Below are 26,856 nucleotides of genomic sequence, written 5' to 3'. Positions count from 1 at the left end.
TTTGATTTGATAAAATAATAATGTCACTCCCACAATTTAGACGAATGTAACGACACCTCATATGTTGAAATCCGTCAAGCCGTTTGGGCGAGACAAATAATTAGACACACAGACATACACACACACACACACAAATAATGCATACATGAGCTTAAAAAACATTACCCTCGACAGTTGGGTCAAAAAAATATAAATGTTATGTTATTTATTTATTTATAGAATCGCCAACATACTGTACACTTATGCATTAAATATAAAACAAACTCAAGTAGGTATAAGTCTAAGTGCCAGGACAATTATAGGCGACGACAACATGCAAATTAACAAATGTCAATGATATAAAAGCTATGAATTAAAAAATAAAAATTATTAAAAACGCAGCATAAAGATAAAATTGATCCGTTTAACCTAAAGAAGTCTAAGATGTTGATCACCACATAAACAAAACCGTGGGCATAAACTAGTCTACATACGTCATCATAACACCCTGCTTCCCCTCCCCCTCATCCTTGCTCTACGACATCTCTGAGGTCCTCCACTCCCTCCTGTCCTTTTTGCCCATCTTCGTAATTTATTCTACACCCGACAATACATATTAGAACTCACCATTAACACTATGTGTCACCCTGCGTCCCCTCCTCCTCATCCTTGTTCTCTTGGACAGGTAGTACTCCGGACAGCCGGCCTCTCCGGAGTCCTCCGATCCTACCTGTCATCCTTGTCGTGACTGTCATGTTTGTCCATCTACATACGACAGTAGATCTTCAAACTCACCATTAACATTATACTTGTCACCCTGCCTCTCCTCCTCCTTACTCTCATCCCTCTGCAGAGTCCTCCGATCCCTCCTGTCCTCGTTTAGTTCCTAGTTTACTTACGTCATTACATCATACTACTCACCATTAACACTATACTTGTCTCCCTGCCTCTCCTCCTCCTCCTTGGTCTCCGGCCGCTCCGGCGTCCTCCGTTCCCTTCTCTCCTCCTTGTCGTGTCTGTCCTGTTTGTCCATCTTCGGTGTTTGCGGCGAATGCTTCGGCTCCGGCTTACGCTCGGGCGACGGTCGCTTGTCGTTTGTTGTTGTTGTTACGACACCTGTTTGTTGTTCAAAATTTATATTTGAATTATAGGAATCTATGAATTACAACAGGACGAACTTAGAACAGCTTTCATTGTTGAAAATCGCATACTAGTAAGGTTTTGTGAGGATAAATTGATAAAGGCGACCACAATTCTCAGGAGGGGCAACGCATGTAGTCTGGATCGGTTGCAGGAAGACCCCTTGTTCACCCTAGGATCTACTAACACTATCTATTTACACCCATGCTCATCCACCCGTGGTTGCACAACAAATAAAATGTTATACCATACAACAGTCGCGGACTAAGGTCGTCGGAGGCCCGGGGCGGAAAGTTGAATGGAGGCCCTCAGTGTAAAAAGTTCGCCTGTGATTCGGTGACTGATTTATACACAATTCACAAATTATTTGGTTCTGACGATCATTTTTTTTGCAACTGTGTTTGGAGGCCTCTCAGGATCGGAGACCCGGGGCAGACCTCCTTCCGACGCCCCCTTAGTCCGCTAGAGCTTACTACCATGGATTTTCGTAAAGTAACGCCTGATGCAATTAACTAACTCACCACTGTTACAATCAGGCGGTTCGTCCTTATTATTCCACCGTATATCCGTGAGACCTTTGATCCGGAGCTCCTCCGCCGTCTTCAACAGACTCGCTAGTTGTGACTGCAAAAAAGACATATACATTCAAAAAAGACGTTTTCTACACTCAAAGACCAACACTAAGATTTTCTAAGTCGTGGGTGCAATGGACACACACAAAGACGAACTCACAAACACGCAGACCCAGAACAGATATCCATCCAGATTCATCGTTCAAAGAACTCTCTGGCCGGGGATCGAACTCAGAATCCTTTGCGCATCAGACCGGTATCACTCCGGTGATCATTCCCCCGTGAATATCCATAGATGGCACCAATAAAAACAATTGATAAATTAGTCATCACTTCCTACAATGGTAAAGGAAAACATCGCCAGGAAACCTACACGTCTGAGTACTTGAAATAAAGTTCTCAAAGGTATGTGAATTCCACCAATACGCTCTTGGCCAGCGCGGCGATCTGTGGCTTGATCCTTCTCATTCTGAGAGTGCCCAGCAGTGGAACGGTAATGGGTTGACGATTGCTGTAGATAGAAATAAGTGCAGCAGTGATACCACCGGGGTCGAACCAGTTTTAATAACATGTTGACAGGTTAAAGACCGTTCGAAAATTTACCACCACTTCGCAGTCAGAAAACTGTACTCCAAGACATTGTGTTCCAATGACACTTCGAATTTTCATACGTTCTTCATCAAGCCCGCCAAAATGATTGTTCGAAACTTTGTCCGAAATTTCGTCCGAAATTCCGTTCGAAACTTCGTCACCATCAACTCACATGATGCACGTTCATCTCGCCGGTGTACATGTAGTCGAGCAACGCGCGGAGGTGGCGGGGCTCGGCGCCATCCAGCACCAGCACCGGCTCACCGTGAGCCTCGTGGGCCGCTAGCAACGCCGCGAGGAGCTCCGAGCACGCCGCCAACACCACCCTGAAATGGTGATTTAGGTCACGCTCGAGATATGGCGTTGTTTACATTAAACACATTTAAAAGTTTCTCGTGACCCCCAACAATGCTGTTAGGAGCTCTGAGCACGCCGCCAGTACCACTCTGGAAGAATGGCGTTTTACGGTCACGCTCGAGAGACTGTGCTGTTTACAGTAAAAAGTACAAAAGGATTCAAACAATGATTTCTTCAGAGGTAGAAAATTATATCGGTAGATTGAAAAAAAAAGTGGGTAGAAATGGAGTTCAATGATACACACCTTCATACAGATAAAGAAAATAAAAGCGTGCACTGTATTAAAATAAGCACAATCCGAACTTAACTGAGATACAACGTATATTATATATTCACTTTGTATTTTTTATACAGGGTGAATTTTTCAAATGTGCGTGGGTGGAGAATTCCGAAATTCAGATTAGCAACATATACTAAAAGGAGTTACGCAAAGTTGAAATATTTAGCCTGTATATTATGTCGAATTTCGCAACAAAATTTTAACAATTACACATAACCGATTGAACTGTGAAATTATTACGTAAAATATTGTAATATGTGTTCAATTAATCTCTATAACTAATTCCTTTTAGTATATGAGTTACAAGAATGCCTTCAAATTACATTAAGCCTACACATGTACAGGTTTTACGAGTAAAATTAAAAATTTAATTAGAATTCTTAATATGAAAAGTACAGGACCAACCTGTGTGCCCTGAGGGACACCCCACGTATATTTTGCGGATCCACCGTATCCTTATTCGGCACTTGGGTTGCAAAATTTGGCGAACAGTACAGCGTTACATCGCAGAATCGTTCTGAAATTAAAACAAAAGAAAACTTCAATTATTTTAGCATAGAATTGAACAGGATTGAGTGTCGAATGCTTTGGATAGATTGCTGTTTTATAGCAGTGTAACTGAAGTAATAAACTAGTATGCCGTCCGCCTGATGTTAAATGGTTACTGGCGACTGGACTTTTAATTTATAGTCGGCCACAGATACGTTGCTACCCCCTGAGGACTAAGTTGGAATACCTAATATAAATTTATCTGCGCTAACACCTTTCAAACCAAAATAAATTGTTGTTAGAATGTCTAAATAGGTGTGGAGGTGGTGCCTCCGGAGTTGAACTGATATTAGGAAGGTTTCACTCTTGTGTGGAATCTACAACTTCAATTTTTCACCCCATTTGAGGAGGGTAATGTTTCCCGAGCGCTTGTATTCTTGTTCATTTTTAGTACGCTCTACAGCTTGACGTATTTTAACATATGAGGTGTCGTTGGATTCGTCTAGATTTTGGGAGTGACATGGACTATATTACTTGCCTAGTCAGTTAATTATTTTTAAACAGTCAGATTTTTTTTGTTTATGTTTAGGGTTCCGTACCCAAAGGGCTAAAAACGGAACCCTATTACTAAGACTTCGCTGTCTGTCATCTGTCACAGGGCTATATCTCCGGGACCGTAATAGATAGAACCTCCAATTTTTACAGAGGATGCATAGCGGTAGCCGCTATAACAACAAATACTAAAAATAAAATAAAGTTTAAAATTAAAGGGGGTCTCCGTACAAGAAACCGGTATTTTTCGATCTAACTGTTACACCGTACTAGTAAGACAGTTGAAAATTTTACAATCCGTTTACTACTATAACTGCTGTTATAATAAATTCAATTAAGAACAATAAAACATATTTTAATATGGTTATTTCATAAAAATAAGAAAATATAATAAACTTTGGTGGTACGGAAGCTTCCATGTGCGAGTTCGACTCGTACTTGGCGAATTATTTTTCATTTTACTTTGTACTAAGTATACGTACATTATTGCACGACTGCAACTGCAGTATAAAACTAGTATCTACTAAGCTAAGCAATATTCTGACACAGATTTCAAAATAGGTTTTTATCCGAAATCAAATCCGAAACCAGTCCATTGCAACATGATGCATTAGTTTTATTTGCATTTTTAATGAACTTTCATTTTAATTTCTTAACTCATATCATAATTTTAAGGACTCTATACTGAGAATGAATATTGATTAACATCACTCATTTTTTTATAATATGATAAATAGAGTAAAGAGTAAATGACTACTGCCGCCCATGGACATTCGTGATTAACCCCAGATAGGATTAGATATTCGTACCCGAGGTCGGCCACAGATGCGCCGGTACCCCTGGGGACTAAGCTGGAACGCCTCGGAAAAGCATGTCTCCCTTACCACACCCATCAAACCAGACAGCAGCGCTTAACACTGCTGTTATAACAGAAATAAGTGTGGCGGTGGTGCCGCCGGAGTCGAACAACAGTGGCTTGACTCGTCGACTACTCATCTATACTAATATTATAAAGACGAAAACTTTGTTTTTTTTTTTTTTATTGTAATGAATAGGCTCAAAAACTACTGGACCGATTTTAAAAATTCTTTTACCATTCGAAAGCTACATTATCCACGAGTAACATAGGCTATATTTTATATGAAATATTTTTGGAGTTTACTCCTTAAGAAATGATTTGAGTTATAAGGCCCGGTACGGAAATTTTATGAGGAGTAAAATCAAGTGTAACACGAAAAGTTGAGGCGTAACGGAAACCAAAATATGAATCAAGAGTGCTTTTATTAATTTAAAATACAGTAAGTTCAAATCCCATATGAAAGTAATTATTACAATAAAAATAATTAGCAATATATAAAACATTAAAACGTCATTAACTAATTTGTTTACATTTTTGCATAAATTAAGTTATAGGTTTGATCATTTATAAACACTGTGAAAATATGAACATTGGCGCCATAATATGATTAACAATCTTTTATGAACGTTTTTAAAGAAGAGTAACATATAAAATCAGTAAGCAATTGAATAAGATATAATATTAGCAAAATAAGTTTTTAACATAAAGAGGCTTTTGTAAGTTACTGATATATTAATTTAACTTATAAAAATGGATGCATTATTGATCAGCACCATCTATCAACGATAAACGGGCAAAATCAAAACAGTATTATTTAATATTTATTACAGAATTATTGCTAATGAATTATGTTCAAAATAAGTTATATAAAATTAGCAATACGTTTTAAATTAATTCTAGAATTATAAAACATTCAGAAACAATCCAAATTACATATAATAACATGTTTATTGAGTCTCATATAAATTTCATCCGTAAATTGCAACAAGGATATTTTATAGATGGCAAAGAAATTATAATTATTAAGTTTTAAGTTATAAAACGTTTAACATTGTTTTAAATATAAATAATTATATTATATTAAAATTTACTTTAATATAAACAATTATATTAAGTTACCATTATAATATTTGGAACCAAAATACATAGATTGATAAACTTGCAAACTTACAATTTATAAAACTTGCCACTAGATGGCGCTATTTTATATTATTTTGTAACATACTTTATGTAATACGCATTATTGAAGTAATATAAATAATCCGAATAATTACAGATATATGTTTGTTTCTCTTATCATTTTAGCAGATGCGTTCATTTACCTACCCTTTTTTCTATTCGATATATATCATAATTATCATTCGTAAGGAGTAAACTCCAATCGTGCGTCGTAGCTGACACACACACACTTTTTTGATAAATAGATTTTGAGGCAGTACAAAGTTTGTCGGGTCAGCTAGTATATTATAAAAAGCAGCTCAAACATAATAAACAAATACATATGTAGAATGCTGCGAATAGGTCCATTCCATCATAGCGCATATCGCAATTTCGATGTCCTAAAAACTATTTATAGACGTTAATGAACTTGTTCTAGATTCCGTCTATTTTTGGACAATTTTCGCCTTTCACTACGGTTTTATCTGAGTAACATAACGTAAATGTACATGTAAATTAATATAATAATGAATTGTAACCCATTATAAATTGCATGCCTTGACAGGTGGAATTTGGCGAACCTATTCTATTACCGTCGATAAATTGTACTTACCCATTTTCAGGCAATTAATGATTTGAATTTGAAATTAACATTTGGCATAGAAGCCATGTAAATATCTTGAGGAAATTTTAATGCTTAAGACTATTTGATGTCGCTTGATCAAGAGATAGCTTACACGATTAACGCTTATTAATAATTAATCTATCCAACGACCGGCGTGATGGCGCGGTGACAATACCGGTCTGACACGCAGTGTTCTGAGTTCGATTTCCGGTTAAATGGACATCTGAATGATGAATTTGGATATCTTTTCCGGGTCTGGGTGTTCGTGTATTCGTCTTTGTGTGTGTGTGTCCATGGCACGCACAATGCACGAAATCCTAGTGTTGAGCTGTGACGGTTTGTAAAACGCGTCTAGAAAATTAATCTACGTTTTGCCTAGCAAAGAAACTTTTGACAATTTTTGCTCAATAGAAATTGTCAAATTGCCATCTTTAGTAGACAACAATTGAATAGATCGATTATTAACAACTGCTATAAGTCTTTGTAAGGTGTAAGTTAGTCTATTAAAAGAAGTTTGAACAATTTAGCAGCTTTGTATCAAAAATGGACATTTGATAATTTCTGCATACTTAATATAAATTGTCATATGGCGAGCACTACATTTAAATTTACTAGGGAACAGAATATTTTATTCCATTTAATTCTGTACCAATTAAATACAGACTAAGTCACAGCAAAGCTTACTGTTATCTTTAAATAAATCCACAAAAGACATTCAAAAAATTCCGTTTTTTTATTCAATATTATAATTTTATTGGCCATTAACTTAATTAATCGTGTGTTGGTATGTTTTATGCAAATAAAGCATATAAAATAGAATAGAACAAAAAATTATATATCGCACTTTGAAAAATATAATGATGTAACCGCAAGAAATCGTGATGTAAAAATAATTGGCCGAGTGCGAGTCGAGCTCGCAAACGAAGGGTTCCGTAACGCCAACATTTTCATATTTTTAACAGGCTTTTTTATTTTTATTACATATTTGTTAGTATAGCAGCCATTGAAGTGAAGCATTGTGAAAATTTGAAGAGTCTACCTATTACGGTTCAATAGATAAAGCGAAAAACGTCGAAAAATAGCGGTTTCGTGTACCATTTTGTTTGAAAATATTTTTGTTTTTAGTATTTTTTTTAGTCATAGCGGCCAGCCATACATATTCTGTAAAAAAAACAATTTATTACGGTTCAGGAGATAGAGCTCTGTAATAGACGGACAGACAGCGGAGAAAGAATAGAAACAGCTTAGAAATAGAGTTCCGTTTTTAACCTTTAGGTAAGGAACCCTATTAATTACCTACTTTAGTATTATCTTTACTTTTACAATTCCTTGAAATTTCATACCGTTTTTTTTGTTGACGAGGGGGAAATCTTCAAAAGGTACCCTATGCCGTGGGAGCGGCACGGGGTTATGTGGGATTCTTACCGCACTAAAACCCCCCCGGTGGCCGTCCTCGGCGCTGCTTAGAGGACTCCGGGATCCCCAACAGAACGCAACCGGAGTCCACTTGGCGCGTGACCCCGTCTGGCTCCGCCCAAGTGAGCTTGGATGGACGACAGTATGCGACCACACATACCGTCGTCCATCCCGGGGTTGCTGGCCGGGCGGTTCGAGCTCCCACTCTTGCCGCCCGCAACCCCGGAAGTCCCCTTTTAGTCGCCTCTTACGACAGGCAGGAGATACCGTAGCCCTATTCTAGTCCCGGAACTACAGGGACAAAAATTTCATACCTTAATTAGTTCATAACTAAGATCACTAGTTTGAATCTACAAATGTAGAATGACGAATTTGTTCCAATAATATGGTAGAGAGAAAACCATAGAAAATCGGCCATTTTCTTTTATATTCTTTATCGAAACAAACATCCACTTATATATTTAAAAGTATAATAATAATTTGATCTTGATTGACCTACAGATAAGCTGTTTTGAACACCACATTCAAGACTAGATAGACGGGTCGGATTTTCAAAATGCCAAAATCAAAATTACAAATTTTTAAATTCAAATTCTTAATTTATTCTGTAACCGAGTGCGCTTTTCCATAGAGCTACGAACAAGTAGAGATGGCACGATATTTATTTCTGAAACAGTTGCTATAAATCTATTCAAATTATGTCATTATTAGTGTTGTTTTAATTTTTTTGTATTATTTTTATAGTATTACCAGCTGACCCGGCAAACGTTGCCATATGGCAACAAAACGTTTAATAACACAATAAAAAAATGTTAAGGGTGAACAACCCTTGTCACTTAGGGGTATGAAAAATAGATAGTAGCCGATTCTCAGACCTACTGAATATGCATAGAAAAATTGGTGAAAATCGGTAAAGCCGTTTCGGAGGAGTACGGTAACTTACATTGTGACACGAGAATATTATACATAAGGTTTTAATTAATTATTTTGTGTTATTTTTATAATAATAAGTTGCATTTTATATAGTCACTGGTTGCTACGATTGTATGAGCTAGAAAAAAAGTAAAAAGAAAAAGTTTTATGCTTTCACAGTTATTTGTTGCATCATAAGCGATTCTTCAAGTTCCACGTTTAAAGTTTTTAATTTTTGTAATAATCAAAATTATCCAATGATATCTTTATATATATATTTCTTATGTGCGTGTGTATGTCACTGAACTCCTCCTTAACGACTGGACTGATTTTGATGAAATTTGTTGTGTGTGTTCAAGGGGACTTGAGAATGGTTTAGATTCACAATTTAGTCCGTGGGAAAAGGTTCTTATATCTAAAATTCTGTTAAAAATGTTAGTTACTGTACTCTTCCGAAACAGCCTTACCGATTTTCAGCAAATTTTATATGTATATCCAGTAGGTTTGAGAATCGGCTACTATTTATTTTTCATACCCCTAAGTGATAAGGGTTGTTCACCCTTAACATTTTTTAATTTATATGGCAACACAACGTTTGCCGAGTCAGCTAGTTTTTATGTAAAAAAGTAATAAGTCAAATAACCTACTTTCGTTATTATTATTTTTCGTTATTATTATTATTTTTCGTTGTACAACAAAAAGTATTAAATCAAAATTGTAGACAATTAAATTAGAGACCATAATTGTTCTAACATTTTTTTTTGTATAACAAATAGTTTGCCTAATACAGCAAGAAAACATTTTTTACTCCATTTTCAAGATGGCGACTGAACACCGAATCCAACTACTTGGTTTTCGCTTCACACTAACCACATACACATGACATCCAAAAATTAAAATGGCATCTTGAAACTTTTGCACGTAAGGACCAAATTTATAACATTTCAATCATCATCAACAACCCATTACTGTCCCACTGCTGGGCACGAGTCTCTCTCAAAATGAGAAGGATTAGGCCATAGTCCACCGCGCTGGCCAAGTGCGTATTGGTAGACTTCATATACCTTTAAGATTTTTTTGGAGTTTACTCCTTAAGAAACGATTTGAGTTATAAGGCCCGGTACGGAAATTTTATGAGGAGTAAAATCAAGTGTAACACGAAAAGTTGAGGCGTTACGTAGAAAGAGACAAACATATATATCCACACTTTACGCGCAACACCAGTGAAGTCACTGAATAGAAATGTCATAATTTTATTTTTTTGTACTAGTGACGTGAAGTAAGTAAGTATTAATTTAAAATACAGTAAGTTCAAATCCCATATGAAAGCAATTATTACAATAAAAATAATTAGCAATATATAAAACATTAAAACGTCATTAACTATTTTCTATTCGATATATATCATAATTATCGTTCGTAAGGAGTAAACTCCAATCGTGCGTCGTAGCTGACACACACACACTTTTTTTTATAAATCTTTCAGGTATGCAGGTTTCCTCACGATGTTTTTCTTCACCGTTTAGCAAGTGATAATTAATTTCTAATACGCACATAACTTTGAAAATTCAGAGGTGCGTGCCTGGGATTTGATTAAATTATTATTTATTAATAGTCGAAAGATAAAAATCTATAAATTTGGACATTTCTATTCAATACTAGTTCTTTGTATTCATGCTAAACCCGGTATCTAGTCTTTACAACGTTCACCTTTACATTTTTCTAAATGTCAGACGATTATTCTCGTATATTCAGAAAAAAACAGTTTTTGGATCACAACTTTTTATACATAAAAAATCCACTTCCATATATTGCTATTTGCTAAACTCAAAAAGTTGTCTGTGGATCTTTAAATTTTAAACAATACTTTATTTTTAATTTATATGTGTACTATGTAATGGTCTTTTTACTAGTTTTCAATTGTTTTTAATTGACAAATTGATGCTGTAAAACTAATAACTATCAAAAAAACCCCGACCGAAAAGGGTAGTAATTAGCCGACGTCACTCCCAACCCAACCACTTGAACCCTTGGTGGTAGAACCCCTTGTGGTTCGACTCTGGCGGCACCACCGCCACATTTACATTTCTGTTATAGCAGCAGTGTTAGGCGCTGCTGTGTTCCGTTTTGAAGGGTGTGGTAAGGGAGACAGACTTTTCCGAGGCGTTCCAGCTTAGTCCTCAGGGGTAGCGGCGCATCTGTGGCCGACTTCAGGTAGGAATATCTAATCCTATCTGGAGTTGATTACAGATGTCCATGGGCGGTTAGTTTACCATCAGATGGGCTGCATGCTCGTCTTCTACTTATGTATTATAAGAAAACGAATACTAACCTTTCTCCAGCAGTTGGGCAAACATGCTCTGCACATTTGAATGGTGGTGTTTCCACCTGAGACAGTACTGCTGGGGCACCATGATGACACCGCGAAATTATACACACGAATATACACGAATAAACACGAATGTACACGAATATACACGAATACACACGAACTTTGGTTTAAGGCAGGCTAGAGGAAGAGTTTTAAAGTTAGGTACACGCGTTGGTATAAAATATAGTTTGGTAGAAAATTTTGGTCGATTTTTATATATTATAGTTTGTTTTTTTTTTTAGTTAACCTAATAAAAATCCTAATTTCAGTGAAGGTACTTGAGTTTAGTTTGGAATGTAGGCTTCCGGTGGTTTCTTTTTACCTGTAACAAAAAAAAACAAATCTTTAATATCATGAAGTTAATAACAAACATTAATAAACACTATAATATAACAGTCTGATTTAAAAATAAAATAATCTTTTATATAAAATTCTCGTGTCACAATGTTAGTTACCGTACTCCTCCGACACGGGTTTACCGATTTTCACCAATTTACCCTTACCCTTTTGGTACGGAACCCTAATAAAAACGGAACCTATTACTAAGACTTTGCTGTCTGTCCGTCTGTCACATGCTTATATCTCCGGAAGCGTAATAGATAGATACTTGAAATTTTTTACAGAGCATGCATAACGGTGGCCGCTATAAGAACAAATACTAAGAATAAAATAAAGTTGAATATTAAAGGGGGTCTCCATACAACAAACCGGTATTTTTCGGCATTTTTCGATCTAACTGTTTAACCGTACTAGGAAGACAATTGAAAATTTTACAATGCGTTTACTACTATAACTGCCATTATATATATATATATATATAATATAAATCTAAATCAATTGCTGTTAGCTAGTCTCGCTAAAACTCGAGAACGGCTGGACCGCTACTGGCTTTTAGCTAATATTAGTTTCGAATAATTTGTGGAAGTCCAGGGAAGATTTAAAAGGTGAGTAAATATGAAAATATATTTCATAAATAGATTCTAAGGCGGTACAAAGTTTGCCGGGTCAACTAGTAATAAATACAAATAAGAACAATTTAAAATGATTAAAAATAATGCACATTTGGTGGTACGGAAGCCTCCACGTGCGAGTTCGACTCGTACTTGGCGAATTATTATTTAGATTTAGTTATTTATTATTATAGAGTACGTTATAATGACATTTTGATATTGACGTCGGTCAAACTGGGGTCGATTCAAACGAAATAAACAAACGACACTGATAACACCTTATCACTAGTTTGGAGCTCGACAAATAACTCCAAAATCTATAGCAAACGTTTACAAAAAAATTTTTGGGGCGATAGCGGCGACGTTGTATGTAAAAATTTAAATAATCTTTTCTGAAATTGTGCCGGTGTTGTGTGTGATTCGAATGTTTTTTTTTGTTATATAATATAAGAGTAGCAGACGAGCATGCACTCCATCTGATGGTAAGTGGCTACTGCCGCCCATGGACATCTGTAATCAACCCCAGATAGGATTTGGTATTCCTACTTGAGGTCGGCCACAGATGCGCCGCTACCTCTGAGGACTAAGCTGGAACGCCTCGGAATAGCCTGTCTCTCTTACTACACCCTTCAAACCGGAACACAGCAGCGCCTAACACTGCTGTTATAACAGAAATAGGTGTGGCGGTGGTGCCGCCGGAGTCGAACCACAAAGGGTTCTACCATCTTCAAAATTATTTGTATTGAATTGAATGTATTAAAACATGTGGCGTATATTAATTAGATTATTACTATGTCAATAATTAAATGTTTACGTAGCATTAACAAGAGTTATTTTGAATGCCATTTTATGGTCCAACTCCGGCGTCACCACCGCCACAACTATTTCTGCCCCATAACAGCAGCGTTTCACTGACAGACAGCAGAGCCTTAGTAATAGGATTCTATTTTTACCCTTTGGGTACGGACCCCTAAAATTTTACCCTCCATAGTCAAGTAAAAAGAGATCCGAAGTTTTCGCTTCACGTGTCACATACTCACATATCTTATATATAAAATTCTCGTGTCACAATGTTAGTTACCGTACTCCTCCGAAACGGCTTTACCGATTTTCACCACATTTTATATGCATATTCAGTATGTCTGAGAATCGGTTACTATCTATTTTTCATACCCCTAAGTGATAAGGGTTGTTCACCCTTAACATTTTTTTATTTATATGGCAACACAACGTTTGCCGGGTCAGCTAATATTAATAAAATATTTACATATTTCTAAAAATATTCCACCAGAAAATTGGAGTGAGTCAATTTTGTGATAAGGGGCCGAACTGTGACTGGGTTATCGGTTCCAAAAATGTTGATAACATGTTTTTCGAAGTCGAAATATTTTTTAGTTTTCAATCGAAATTGTAATGGTTAAATAGATAAGTTTTATAATATAGGAGTAGCAGACGAGAATGCAGAACGCACAGTGATAGTCTAGTGGTTAAGAAACTCGGCCTCTTGATTAAAGGGTCCGAGGTTCAAACACAGTCACGCACCTGAGTTTTCAAAGTTATGTGCGTATTAGAAAATAATTATCACTTGCTTTAACGGTGAAGGAAAACATTGTGAGGAAACCTGGGTAATTATGCAGTTTGGTTACTTTTGCGAAAATCAATGCAATATTTTTTTTTTTAGCATGTGTGGCTTCAATTAGTCACCATTGATGATATTCCGTCGGGGGAGACTAACATTGCATAATTACCTTTTTTTCACCCTTTTTAGTGATGACATACAAAAGTCTATATTAATATAATATAAAATTGTATAAACGTGATCATGAATAAAGGTAAGGTCTGGATTGAACCCACCCGCTCGCAGGGCGCTCCCGCGCCCTGCTCGCTTAGTTTTATATTGTCTTATATGTTCCAACCTAACCTAACCAATTCAATAGGAAATGTTAGTCTCCCCCGACGGAATATCATCAATGGTGGCTAATTGAAGCCACACATGCTAAAAAAAAAAATATTGCATTGATTTTCGCAAAAGTAACCAAACTGCATAATTACCGAAACCTGCATACCTGAGAAATCTTAAAATAAAAGTTTTCTAAGATATGTGAAGTCTACCAATTCGCACTTGTCCAGCGCAGTGGACTATGGCCTAATCCTTCTCATTCTGAGAGGAGACCCGTGCCCAGCAGTGGGACAGTAATGAAGATAATGAGACGTGTATGCATCACCTGATGGGAAGTGGCTACTGCCACCCATGGACATCTGTAATCAAGGTTAGATGCCAACCCGAGGTGGACCATATCTTGTCTCTCCGTGCATATGTGAAGTGTCATGTCCGTGCATGGAATTTGAACCCAGGTCCTCCACAAAGCGAATTTCAACCGTATTGCTCAGTAAAATAGTATAATCATTCGCTGTTCAGGAGTTTTTATCTAAAACATTTCCATGGCCATGTTTGAATGTCAATTTTTTTCCGAATGACTCAATTGATGGAATATTCCTTTGGTTCTAACTAAATAGTGCGTCTGAAGATTGAATGAATGGGAGATTGAAAGAGACGTTATTCATTCACGGTTACAAAGGTTGGAATAGTAGAACTTTGTTTCCACTCCGACGGCACCACCGTCACACTTATTTCTGTTATAACAGCAGTGTTAAGCTCTACTGTGTTCTAGTTTGAAGGTGGTAAGGGAGCCTCAACGTGTGCCTTAGGAAAAGCGGCGCACCTGTGGCCGACCTCAGGTAGGTATATCTAATCCTATCTGGGGTTGATTACAGATGTCCATGGGCAGCAGAGATCACTTACCATCAAGTGGACTGCATGCTCGTCTGCTACTCCTATATTATAAAAAAAATAGTACTTATGAAGACATTATTAATTGTCAATCTTTGGTCGGCAAAACATTAGATAGATTGAATATTAATAATAAGCGTATATTTTGCAAACTAGCGATATGTTACACGTCATTTCCAAGAAAGGTGTTAATAAATACCAATAAAGCAATTGTAGGTATTCTTTCGTTTCATTTTATGATACCTTCTTAGAAAAATTGTAACTTGAACTCGAGTTATTTTGTGGGCTTTACCCTTAAAGATCCGGGTTCGTATCCCTGGTAGGCACTGTTTTACCCGAGTACGGAGAGTAATGTTTTTGTGTGTATATATGTATGTATATATATATATATTTACGAATGTAAGTATATATGTATGCATGCATGTATGTATGTATGTCATTTCGCGTAGTTTGTTTGGACCCCGGCCATCAGTGTACTGAGTCTTAGAAGGAAACTATTTCCTTCTAAGACTCATGCCCAGCAGTGGGCCAATAGTGGGCCGATGCCCACACGCATACACCCACCCTTTAAAAGATGGTCGACTCCGGCGGCACCACCGCGACACCTATTACTGCCTACTAACAGGAATGTTAAGCGCTGCTGTGTTCTGGTTGGAAGGGTGTGGTAAGGGAGACATACTCTTTCGACGCATTCCATTAGTCAGGAGTAGCGGCGTGAGGTTGACCTAGAGTAGGACTCTGATTGTATCTGTGATTACATCTGTAATCTGGACATCTGTCCACGGGCGGCAGTAGCCACTTTCCATTAGGTGGTTTGCCACCCACACTATGCCATTTTTTTCTTGTTTTTTTTGTTTACGAGGGAGAAATCTTCAAAAGGTACCCGGTGCCGTGACGGGACTCTTGCCACCCGCAACCCCGGAAGCCCCCTTTTAGTCGCCTCTTACGACAGGCAGGGGATACCGTAGTCCTATTCTGGTCCCGAAACTACAGGGACAGTCCCACACTAATCCCATACACCACTCTACACCACAACGAACCCTATTTCTTGAGCAACAAGGTCTAATACCACACAAAAACGACCACATGTCAAGGTCTCGTGTTGAAAGCAGTTTTCCAGAAGAGAAAATGTTTAAAGCAAAAAGGTAAAAATCTCTATACTTTTGCAAGATGGCCGCAAAAAGTTAATCGCGCGCTTATATTGTCTATGGCATACTTAGTTAAGTTTAATTTAGCTATTGTATTTCTTTATTTAATTTATTACGGCATATGCCAGTAGATAAATTTTTAGAAGACAGAACACATTGTGGTTCGATTCCGGCGGCACCACCGCCACACCTATTTCTACCTAATAACAGCAGTGTTAGGCGCTGCTGTGTTCCGGTGTGAAGGGTGTGGTAAGGGAGACATACTTTTCTAAGGTGTTCCAGCTTAGTCCTCAGGGGTAGCGGCGCATCTGTGGCCGAGCTCAGGTAGGAATATCTAATCCTATCTGGGGTTGATTACAGATGTCCAAGGGCGGCAGTAGCCACTTACCATCAGGTGGACTGCAAGCTCGTTTGCTATTTAAATACTATCACAAAATATAAGTTAACAAATTTCACCATAATTATGACAGTAGATTAAGTAAATTAAATTTTATTTTGAAAATTAAAGGTGGTAGAACAATTGGTAACATTTGGTAACAGTGTCTTTTAGCAACCTAACGCGGCAGTGTTCCAGTTCAAAATGTAGTTTCATTCATCATCATGAACCCACTACTGTCTTGCTGGGCACGGGTCTCCTCTCAGAATGAGAAGGATTAGGCCATAGTCCACCGCGCTGGCCAAGTGTGTGTTGGCAGACTTCACATACCTTTCAAAACTTTTTTTTACAAAGATCAAGTATATTATTTATTGTATTTTTAAACTACATAGATTAAGTACTTTTAACGGGCGATACTCCCGCAGGGGTATCATTGAATTTGTAACCGACCACATGTAAGCCTCCGAGAGAAAAGAAAAAAATTAAAAAGAATTAGAAACACTCGTTTTTGCCCGCGGCTTCGCCCGCGTTTAAAAGAAAATAATATACTAACATACATAAAACTGAAAATTCGTACCTTCAACTTTGCTAAAGATCATAACTTGATCAAATGCATAGTTTACGATTCAATCCTTACTAATATCGATTAAAATAATCGACTTTTTGATCCAAAAGATCGATTCTCTGATTAATAGATCTTAGATCGCCATCCCTAGTTCCCGTGGGATTTCCGGGATAAAAACTATCCTATGTCCTTTCTTGGGTTTTAGACTATCTTTGTACAAAATTTCATTAAAATCGGTTCAGTGGTTTAGACGTGAAGAAAAGACAACCAGACAGACAGACAGACAGAGTTACTTTCGGATTTATAATATTAGTAAGGATTTTAAATTTCTCAATGTTACTCATATTTTTATATAATTTTAAACAGACATTGCAAAGTCGTACATAGGTATAATAGTAAAACTATCACATACAACTTTCTAGAGCGCCTAGCGATCTCACGCACAGTCAAGATGGCGACGCGGTCCGGTGGAAAACTATGTAATATTCTTAGAATAATATAACAAACATGCCAAGTGCGAGTCGTATGCGCACGGAGGGTTCCGTACCACCAAATTTTATTTTTTTAGAGTTCCGTACCCAAGGATACCCTAATACTAAGTTTATCTTTGATGTTTGTTATCCTAGTAGCCATAGAAGAGAATTTTGGGCCAAAAATCCGCCATTTTGATTTTTTTTTCTAACACGTATCTAAAGACACTCGGGTCATTGAGACGAATATAATGACACCTTAATTGTCCAAATTCATCCAGCCGTTTGTTAGATCCGACCAAATAAAGAGTGACAAACATACAAGATACGCGCGAAAAACATAACCCTTCCTTGGCAGTCGGGTAAAAATGCATTGTGAAATTTTACAATGTGTAATTGTGTATCTATTACTATGTTATTGTTCAATAGATAAAGATAAAAACGCAAAAATATAGCGGATTCTGGTATAGTGACCCAAATTTATTTTCAAGCTTTTTAACACGCTTTTATTAGCTTGGGTTGTATGCATGTATGTATGTATGTTATGTATGTACGTATGTTATGTATGTACGTAACAGAGTAACGGAATCTTTGAACCCTATCCACTTTGAACGTTCAGGTTAATTAAAAATTTTGAAAAATTAGCAAAAGCCGATGACAATACACGATTTTTATAATTTTGTACCATTGTCCTTATCAACATCCTCAGGATTAACGATTTTCGAGGCGAGAGAAAGCGCCTTAGAGAAAGTTCACGTAAAGTTACTAGATTAATTTTTAGTTTTGAAAAATAATAATGTTATTTCCCTATAACTCAAATGTACTGAAACATGTCTATAATGCCATCTTATAGAATGATTTTTAGGATTCCGTAATCAAAGGGTAAACGAAACCCTTCGCTGTCTGTTCGTGAGTCACAGGGCTTTATCTCTTAAACCGTAATAGATAGACACTTGATTTTTTTACAGTCGATGCATAATGATGGTCGCTATAACAACAAATACTAAAAATTAATAAAATAAATGTAGTTCAAAAAACTAAAAAACACGCTTTTATGATAAAATCAACTAAAAAGTAGAAAATAATTTTCAATCTAGGAATCAATTAAGGAACAGTATAATTGTGGAAAAAGTGTAGGGCGCTTTTCGAACCTGATAAATGGTGCACCCCACGCTTTTTTCACAATTACACTAATTGCTGTTCCTTAATTGATTCTTAGATTGAAAATTATTTTCCACTTTTTACTTGATTTTATCATAAAAACATGTTTTTTAGTTTTTTGGACTATGATTGAAAATTATTTTCTACTTTTTACTTGATTTTATCATAAAAGCGTGTTTTTTTGTTTTTTGAACCATATTTATTCGTCGTGCTATTAGACTGTGTTAAAAAGTACTCGAGTACATAACTAACTCGAGTACTGACTCGATTCTTTTTTATATGAGTAAAGTATTCGAATATCAAAAATGGCCGACTCGGCACATCATTAGCCACAACCATAGCGTCAAAGATTAGACTTACATATATACATATGCTCATAAAACATTACCCTCCTAATCCCTAATCAGTTAATAAGAAATGGCGGATTATTAAGGATTATTATTGATGAGATTAGAAAGAAATTCTAATTTTTTATCGATGACTTAATGAACATAGTATAGTACTTATAATCTTGCTAAGCAACGGGTAAATCGCTTAAGCTTCTTAACACTACAAAAATAGCAATCGTACGCACGACCTTGAAAACGGATCTAATTTTAGACCGTTATGATTACGTCACATTTAAAAAAAACGCCAAAATGTCCGACACAACTTTAAGTAGGGTTGATACGCTTTCGGTATTGCCGGGATACCATTTAAATAGCGTAACAAAATTTTCTATGTTCAAAATTAGTCAATTATTTCCTAATAATAGTTAAGATGATTATAACTGATAGGCGTAAGCATAGATTAGTAAAGATTACTCATAACAAGAAAATGTAACCAGTTTTGAGAATTGAAATAGTTGCGTAAAAAAGTTTTGCCACGTCTCCGTGCTAAAATGTCCCTAAAATATTTGAAATAATTATTTATTTATTATGTAAATTACGCAGTATTAGTTATTTATTCGTAAATTTTCTCTAAAAATGTTTTTATTTGTCAAGAATTCAAAAAAAGAACTTACTAATAAGCCGTTTGTGGCTTCATTCAATTTCAAGGCGGCGAAGTATCTTTACTAATCTATGGGCGTAAGTGTAAGTTGTAAAAATAGCCAAGTGCGAGAACTCTCACACTGACGGTCCCGTACCACCAAAATTTTCATATTTTTTTATTTTTTATTATAGCAGCCATTGAAGTAAATGCATTGTAAAAATTTGAACTGTCTACCTATTGCAACTGTCTACCTATTGCAGTTCAATAGTTAGGGTGAAAAATAGCAAAAATTTGCGGCTTCTTGTATGGCCACTAACATTTATATTCAAACTTTTTTTTACTTTTAGTATTTGTTGTTATAGCGGCCACCGTTATACATACCACACCTATTTCTACCTAATAACAGCAGTGTTAGGCGCTGTTGTGTTCCAGTTTGAAGGGTGTGGTAAGGGAGACAGACTTTTCCGAGGCGTTCCAGCTTAGTCCTCAGGGGTAGCGGCGCATCTGTGACCGACCTCAGGTGGGAATATCTAATCCTATCTGGGGTTGATTACAGATATCCATGGGCGGCAGTAGCAACTTACCATCAGGTGGACTGCATGCTCGTCTGCTACTCCTATATTATGAAAAACAATAAAACTAAAATAATTTCAAGCGTCTATCTATTACGGTTCACGAGATAGTGCCATGTCACAGACAGACGGATAGACAGCGGAGGCTTAGTATAGTCAGCGCCAAACTACAAGTTCGCTCTGAAGTTGTTGCGGGCAGGTGTAGTCATACAATTTTCTATGGCGACGCGATTCATTTATATATTTACAGCGGACTAGCCGTTTAACGCGGACTATAATGGAACCCTAAAAAGGTCGACCTTAACAAAGACTTTTCCGAGTTTTAAAGTTTCAGCGCAGTCCTGCCCTACCCCACCCATAACTGTACAGTGAAGAAACGTTCAACCGAGGTCTATTTTAATATTTTGAGTAACTTAGCGACTGCAACCGAAAATTGAAAAACTTTGAAAAACGGAAACAAAAAACTGAAAACGCTGAATAGTAGCGGTATCTTGCATGGCGATGGCCCTATTTATCTTCGAGATATTTTTATTTTTAGTATTTGTTGTTATAGCAGCCATCTTTATGCATGCTCTATAAAAAAATCAATTACCTATCTACGGTTTAGGAGATAGAGCCCTGTGACAGATGGACAAACGGACAGACAGCGGAGGCTTGGTGATAAAAGTTCGGTTTTCACTCTAATGGCATGGAACCCTAAAAACTAACTAAGTGTCTGTTCACAAGGTTGAAAACATTTCCTTCCACAGTAGGTTAAAATAACTCGACCTTAACAAAGTTTCAGCGTAGTCCCGCTCCACCCCGACGCATGGGGACCCCACCCATAACTGTACAGTGAAGAAACGTTCAACCGAGGTCTATTTTTAACATTTTTAGTAACTGCGCTTAGCGACTGGAACCGGAAATTAAAAGTAGAAGTAGACGTGATAGTACTCGTAGTTACAACTTACTGTTTTTCAAATTGCATGATACTCCTAAGCAGTGATAGCCTTTTTGATGTGAAACATCTATAGCCGCACGTAAAATACGCTATACGATGGTATACATATACAGTCTATATGCAGTAGTGTGTACGGTGTGGCGACGCGTCGCCATGCGCAAAAATCGTAATATTTTATTTTATCATTATGACTTATTTAGTTCCTATCACAATATGTTCTTTTCTGCATATTACTTTTACAAAATAATGTCGATGTTTCACATCTGCCAGGCGTCCCGTGACGGCTCACATTGTTTTTTTTGTTATCAAGAAGGAAACTGTAATTGTTATTATTGAAAGGTGTGCTAATGTAGAATATCCGAAGCCTTCCAACTTAATCTTCAGGGATAGCGGCGCATCTGTGACCTACCTCCGGTCGGGATCTAACCTTATCAGAGGTCGATTACCGATGTTCATGGGCGGCAGTTAGACTGCATCAGGTGGACTGCATGCTCGTCTGCTACTTCTATATTAAATAAAAAAAACCCTTCAAAAGATACCCGGTGCCATGGGAGCTACACAGAGTTATGTGGGATTTTTACCGCACTAAAACCCCCCCGGTGGCCGTACTCAACGCTTGTTGGTGAATTCCAATTCGGACGGAACGCAACCGGAGTCTTCCAAGCGCGATGCCCCGATCGGGCTCTGCCCTGGGAGAGCAGTTTTCGCTCCTCCCTCACTATCTGGTGTTCACGACGGTATGCGACCACACATACCGCCGTCCTTACCGGGGTCACTAGCCGGGCGGTTCGAGCTCCCACTCTTGCCACTTGCAACCCGGAAGCCCCCTTTTAGTCGCCTCTTACGACAGGCAGGGGATACCGTAGCCCTATTCTGGTCCCGGAACTACAGGGACATCAGAAAAGGACTTAAGATACCTTTAACCCGAAAAAAGTATCGTTTCCGAGGCATATATAAAAACCTCTGACCGCGAGCGTAGCCGCGGGTCATAGCTAGTTCTGTATAGCGGAGCAAAACTCTAAAGCCTTTCAAAACTAATGAAAGCAGGCCTTAGACATAATACTACATTATAAAAACTCAAAAGTGGCTCAAATATAAATAGAAAACCAGTTACTACAAATATATTTTTTATCAACCACACGTGTATATAGAATTTAGGCTAGTAACACACTCACGCATTATAATCGTCAATAAATTCGTGTGTTTTTTCTATGAATTTATCTATACTAATATTATAAAGAGGAAAACTTTGTTTCGTTTGGTTGATTGTAATGAATAGGCTCAAAAACTACTGGACCGATTTTAAAAATTCTTTCACCAATCGAAAGCTGCATTATCCACGAGTAACATAGGCTATATTTTATATGAAACAAATTTGATAAATAGATTTTGAGGCGGTACAAAGTTTGCCGGGTCAGCTAGTCTTATATATAAAATTCTCGTGTCACAATGTTAGTTACCGTACTCCTCCGAAACGGCTTTGCAGATTTTCAGCAAATTTTATATGCATATTCATTAGGTCTGAGAATCGGCTACTATCTATTTTTCATACCCCTAAGTGATAAGGGTTGTTCACCCTTAACATTTTTTTATTTACATGGCAACACAACGTTTGCCGGGTCAGCTAGTATTTTATATATTTTTTGAACAACATTTAATTTATATATTTTTTGAAGTTTGAACCCGTTGTGGTTCGACTCCGGCGGAACCTTCGCCACTCCTTTTTATGTTATAACAGTAGTGTTAAGCGCTGCTGTGTTCCGGTTTGAAGGGTGTGGTGAGGGAGATATACTTATCCGAGGTGTTCCAGCGTAGTCCACAGGGGTAACGGCGCACCTGTGGCCGATCTCAGGAAGGAATGTAATCCTATCTGGGGTTGATTCCAGATGTCCATGGACGGCAGTAGCCACTTACCATCAAGTGGGCTGCATGCTAGTCTGCTACTCCTGTATTAGAAAACAACTAGGACCCAATTGCGTTAAACGGACACGGTAAAACTGCAGCTCTCGTTATTAATAATCAACCTATCCAACGTTTTGCCTACCAACGATCAAAATATGGTTATCTCAAGTAGGCGGAATAACCGGCGTTCTAAGGTTAGTCCAATTTGATTAGCATTAGGTATCCTACACACGAGCGTTTCTATATGATTTTAGACTAAAATTATCGCGGAATTGAGACATTTTATTATGTAACGGGTACTCACGATATGCGTTTTTAAATTTCTTTATTGCCGATATTTCGACCCAGGTGCATGGATCGTGGTCACGGCGAAACTGCGGTGGAGGGGAGAAACCGTTGACAAATACTAGTGGTAGATTAATCTATCTACCCTACGTCTAGTTTTTTTTTTCTTCTAGGTTCCATATCACGACACACAACACTAACAGTATCCTTACGCACCGCACTTTGTACTATTTGTGACTTGCATAAACTAGCGTTTCTCCAACATCGCCTATGTTCAATGGATCTAGTAGACGCCACGAATTCTCCTCTCACCCTTCAATTATTTTGTAAGGACAGGGGGCCTACCACCATCTTGCAAAAACCATCATAATTCAGGAAAGTTTTATATCCTCCTTAAAACAGTAAAATATTTCGTCATACACAGTCGAACAAACTTAAACCCTTATTAATTTTTCGCTTATCCATTGTATAAAACCAACTGAAATTGTCATATTTTGCGTAAAAAGTTAAATTTCCTGCAAAAAAAATACAAGTATGATTAAAATAATATTGTGTTAAGAGATCGTAGTAACCCCGCAGTGTTCAAATTTAAAAAAACCCTCCCGATTCCTGGGGATTCATTCCAACAAAAATTAAAAGAAAGTTTAAGTAAAAAAAAAACGCTTTCTACACTCACAGCCCCCACACTAGGTTTTGCTGTATCGTGGGTGCTATGGACACACAGAGACAAATACACAAACACCCAGACCCAGAAACAGAAACCTAAATTCATCATTCAGATATCTATCTGGCCGGGGATCGAACCCGGGACCCTTTGCGCGTCAGACCGGTATGGTGACCGCTCCTCCACGTGAGTCTTCACAAACAAAAAAAAAATGATAATTATTATGAAAATCCGGGAAGAAAATCCAACATAACTTGACCTCGCCCATAAACGAATCACCATACATTAGAGAGGTCAATGTAAAACGGTCTTGCAAAGTCCGTACAAAATACATTATTTCACACGCCATTCCGTACGCTTTTAACTTTTCAAAAAATATTTCTCGTCATACAAAAACCGGTAAGATTAGTTACTTGAATTAATTTAACATAAACAAGAATAATCCGGTTCATATAACAGCCTATAAAAAATTAATATGCCATTAAAACTGTTACCATGTACCTTGAACTCATGTTAAATATTTTTATCCAACTTTTTTTTTATAATGTAGGTATAGCAGACGAGCGTGGAGTCCACTTGATGGTAAGCTACTGCCGCCCATGGACACCTTGAAGGTGGTAGAACCCTTTGTGGTTCGACTCCGGCGGCACCACCGCCACACCTATTTCTACCTAATAACAGCAGTGTTAAGCGCTGCTGTGTTCCGTTTTGAAGGGTGTTGTAAGGGAGACAGACTTTACCGAAGCGTTCCAGCTTAGTCCTCAGGGGTAGCGGTGCATATGTGGCCGACCTCAGGTAGGAATATCTAATCCTATCTGGGGTTGATTACAGATGTCCATGGGCGGCAGTAGCCACTTACCATCAGGTGGACAACATGCTCGTCTGCTACTACTATATTATAAAAAAAAAACTTCAACAACCCCAGATAGGATTTGATATTCCTACTTGAGGTCGGACACTTCTGAGGGCTAAGCTGGAAGCCTCGGAAAATTATGTATTTTATTTTAGGGCCGCCTTAGAAAATACAAGGGCCCCTGGGCACTATATTTAGGGCCACGCTATAAAGAAACAATAATAAAATAAATAAAAAACTACGGTGCCTATAATTATTTTAAAACCAAATAGTTAATCACAAAAATAACCTAAAATAAACAGTCAGTAATTTAAAATGATTATTTGTTAAATACAATCAAACGTTGTACAAAATGATATTTAAATTAGCTTTTTGAGATTATTTACCTTTTTGGGGCCCCTCGTGATTTCAGGGGCCCTGCTTTTAAAATAGAGACGGTACTACATGAAGTTATCATTTCCCGGTACTAATAATTACAATTCACATATAAATATTTTCATAGATAACTCTGTAATACAAAAACCTTACATTTCAACAGGCCAATTATACAGTAATTAAAGTGTGTAATGATTTCTAATTAAGTATGTTAATTTGATTTTTTTCTTTACCAACCAACCTTTATTTAGGCAGTGATGAAATAAATTACCTATTGACTGAATTACTTATAATTTAAATAATAACATTAAAATAAATAACCCACTTTTATTTTTACCCGACTGCGGTAGGTAATGTTTTTCGAACATATGTCGTAGGTAATGTTTCATTATTTGGTACGACCTTTTTTTGCGAGGGGGAAACCTTCGAAAGGTACCCGGTGCCTGTGGCAGCGACACAGGGTTATGTGGGATTCTTACCGCACTAAAACCCCCCCGGTGGCCGTCCTAGGCGCTGCGTAAAGGACTCCGGGATCTCCAAAGGAACGCAACCGGAGTCTTCTTACTCTTAGCCCCGTCGGGCTCCGCAAAAGTGAATATGACTATCGCCACATCGTCTGATGTACACGACGGTATGTGACTACACATACCGCCGTCCTTCTCGGGATCGCTGGCCGGGCGGTTCGAGCTCCCACTCTTGCCACCCGCAACCCCGGGAGCCCCTTTTAGTCACCTCTTACGACAGGCAGGGGATACCGTAGCCCTATTCTGGTCTCGGAACTGCAGGGCAATTCTTTGGAACGCGCTACAGCCCAAAAGGATTGACGAATTTTAATGTAGAAGTGTGATTCGATTCATCTAAATAGTGCGAATGACCATAGGGAATATTTTTGAGGGTTGTTGATTATTTTATCGGGTTTTTGGTTTTATCTTATGTATAAAATTTCGTGTCACAATGTTAGTCACCGTACTCCTCCAAAACGGCTTTACCGATACCGGTCTGAGAATCGGCTACTATCTACTTTTCATACCACTAAGTGATAAAGGTTGCTCACCCTTAACATTTTTTTATTTATATGGCAACACAACGTTTGCCGGGTCAGCTAGTAATAATATAAATAAGCTTAATACAGCGTACACTCCTACAATTAAGACGAATCTAACGACACTTTATTAAATGTTAAAATCCTCAAGTTGTTAGGGCTGGAAGGCGTACGAAAGAATGAGACGTACATACATACGCTCGTAATACATTACCCTCCGCAGTCAGATAAAAAAACAGTACATAAGAACTAGATAGTAACAAATGGAAAACACACAAAAACCCAAAATCAATTAAAGGTTCCATTTAACAGGTATGCGCGAACCGTTAATACAGTAATACCTAAATATTTTTTCATAAGACTATTTCTAAACAAATCAAACAAAAATAAAATAAAAAATATTGTTCAAAACTGGAACGTAACAGCTGATTGGGCAGAAATGGTTGAATTAAATAACTCTCAATTACTACGGTTTTACGAGTCTTAGAA

At 37.4% G+C, this 26,856-nt stretch overlaps 1 protein-coding gene across 1 annotated transcript in view; it reads right to left on the bottom strand.

The window, feature by feature from the left end:
- The window catches only part of LOC140752721 (uncharacterized), a 50,662-nt gene that overhangs the window by 10,906 nt on the left and 12,900 nt on the right, over positions 1–26,856 (bottom strand). The window contains exons 2-6 of the mRNA XM_073087055.1: positions 11,263–11,623; positions 3,325–3,436; positions 2,455–2,608; positions 1,641–1,743; positions 901–1,095 (exon numbers count right to left, since the gene is read on the bottom strand). Of these exons, the coding sequence (XP_072943156.1) occupies positions 901–1,095; positions 1,641–1,743; positions 2,455–2,608; positions 3,325–3,436; positions 11,263–11,344 (646 nt within the window). The 5' untranslated portion in view covers positions 11,345–11,623. The remainder of the gene's footprint in view (positions 1–900; positions 1,096–1,640; positions 1,744–2,454; positions 2,609–3,324; positions 3,437–11,262; positions 11,624–26,856) is intronic.

This window comes from Epargyreus clarus, unplaced genomic scaffold (genome assembly GCF_041222505.1).
Source record: "Epargyreus clarus isolate Ecla_fem2 unplaced genomic scaffold, WU_Ecla_fem_2.2 ptg000025l, whole genome shotgun sequence".
Classification (NCBI taxonomy): Eukaryota; Metazoa; Arthropoda; class Insecta; order Lepidoptera; family Hesperiidae; genus Epargyreus; species Epargyreus clarus.
This window is presented reverse-complemented; position numbering and strand designations above follow the sequence as displayed.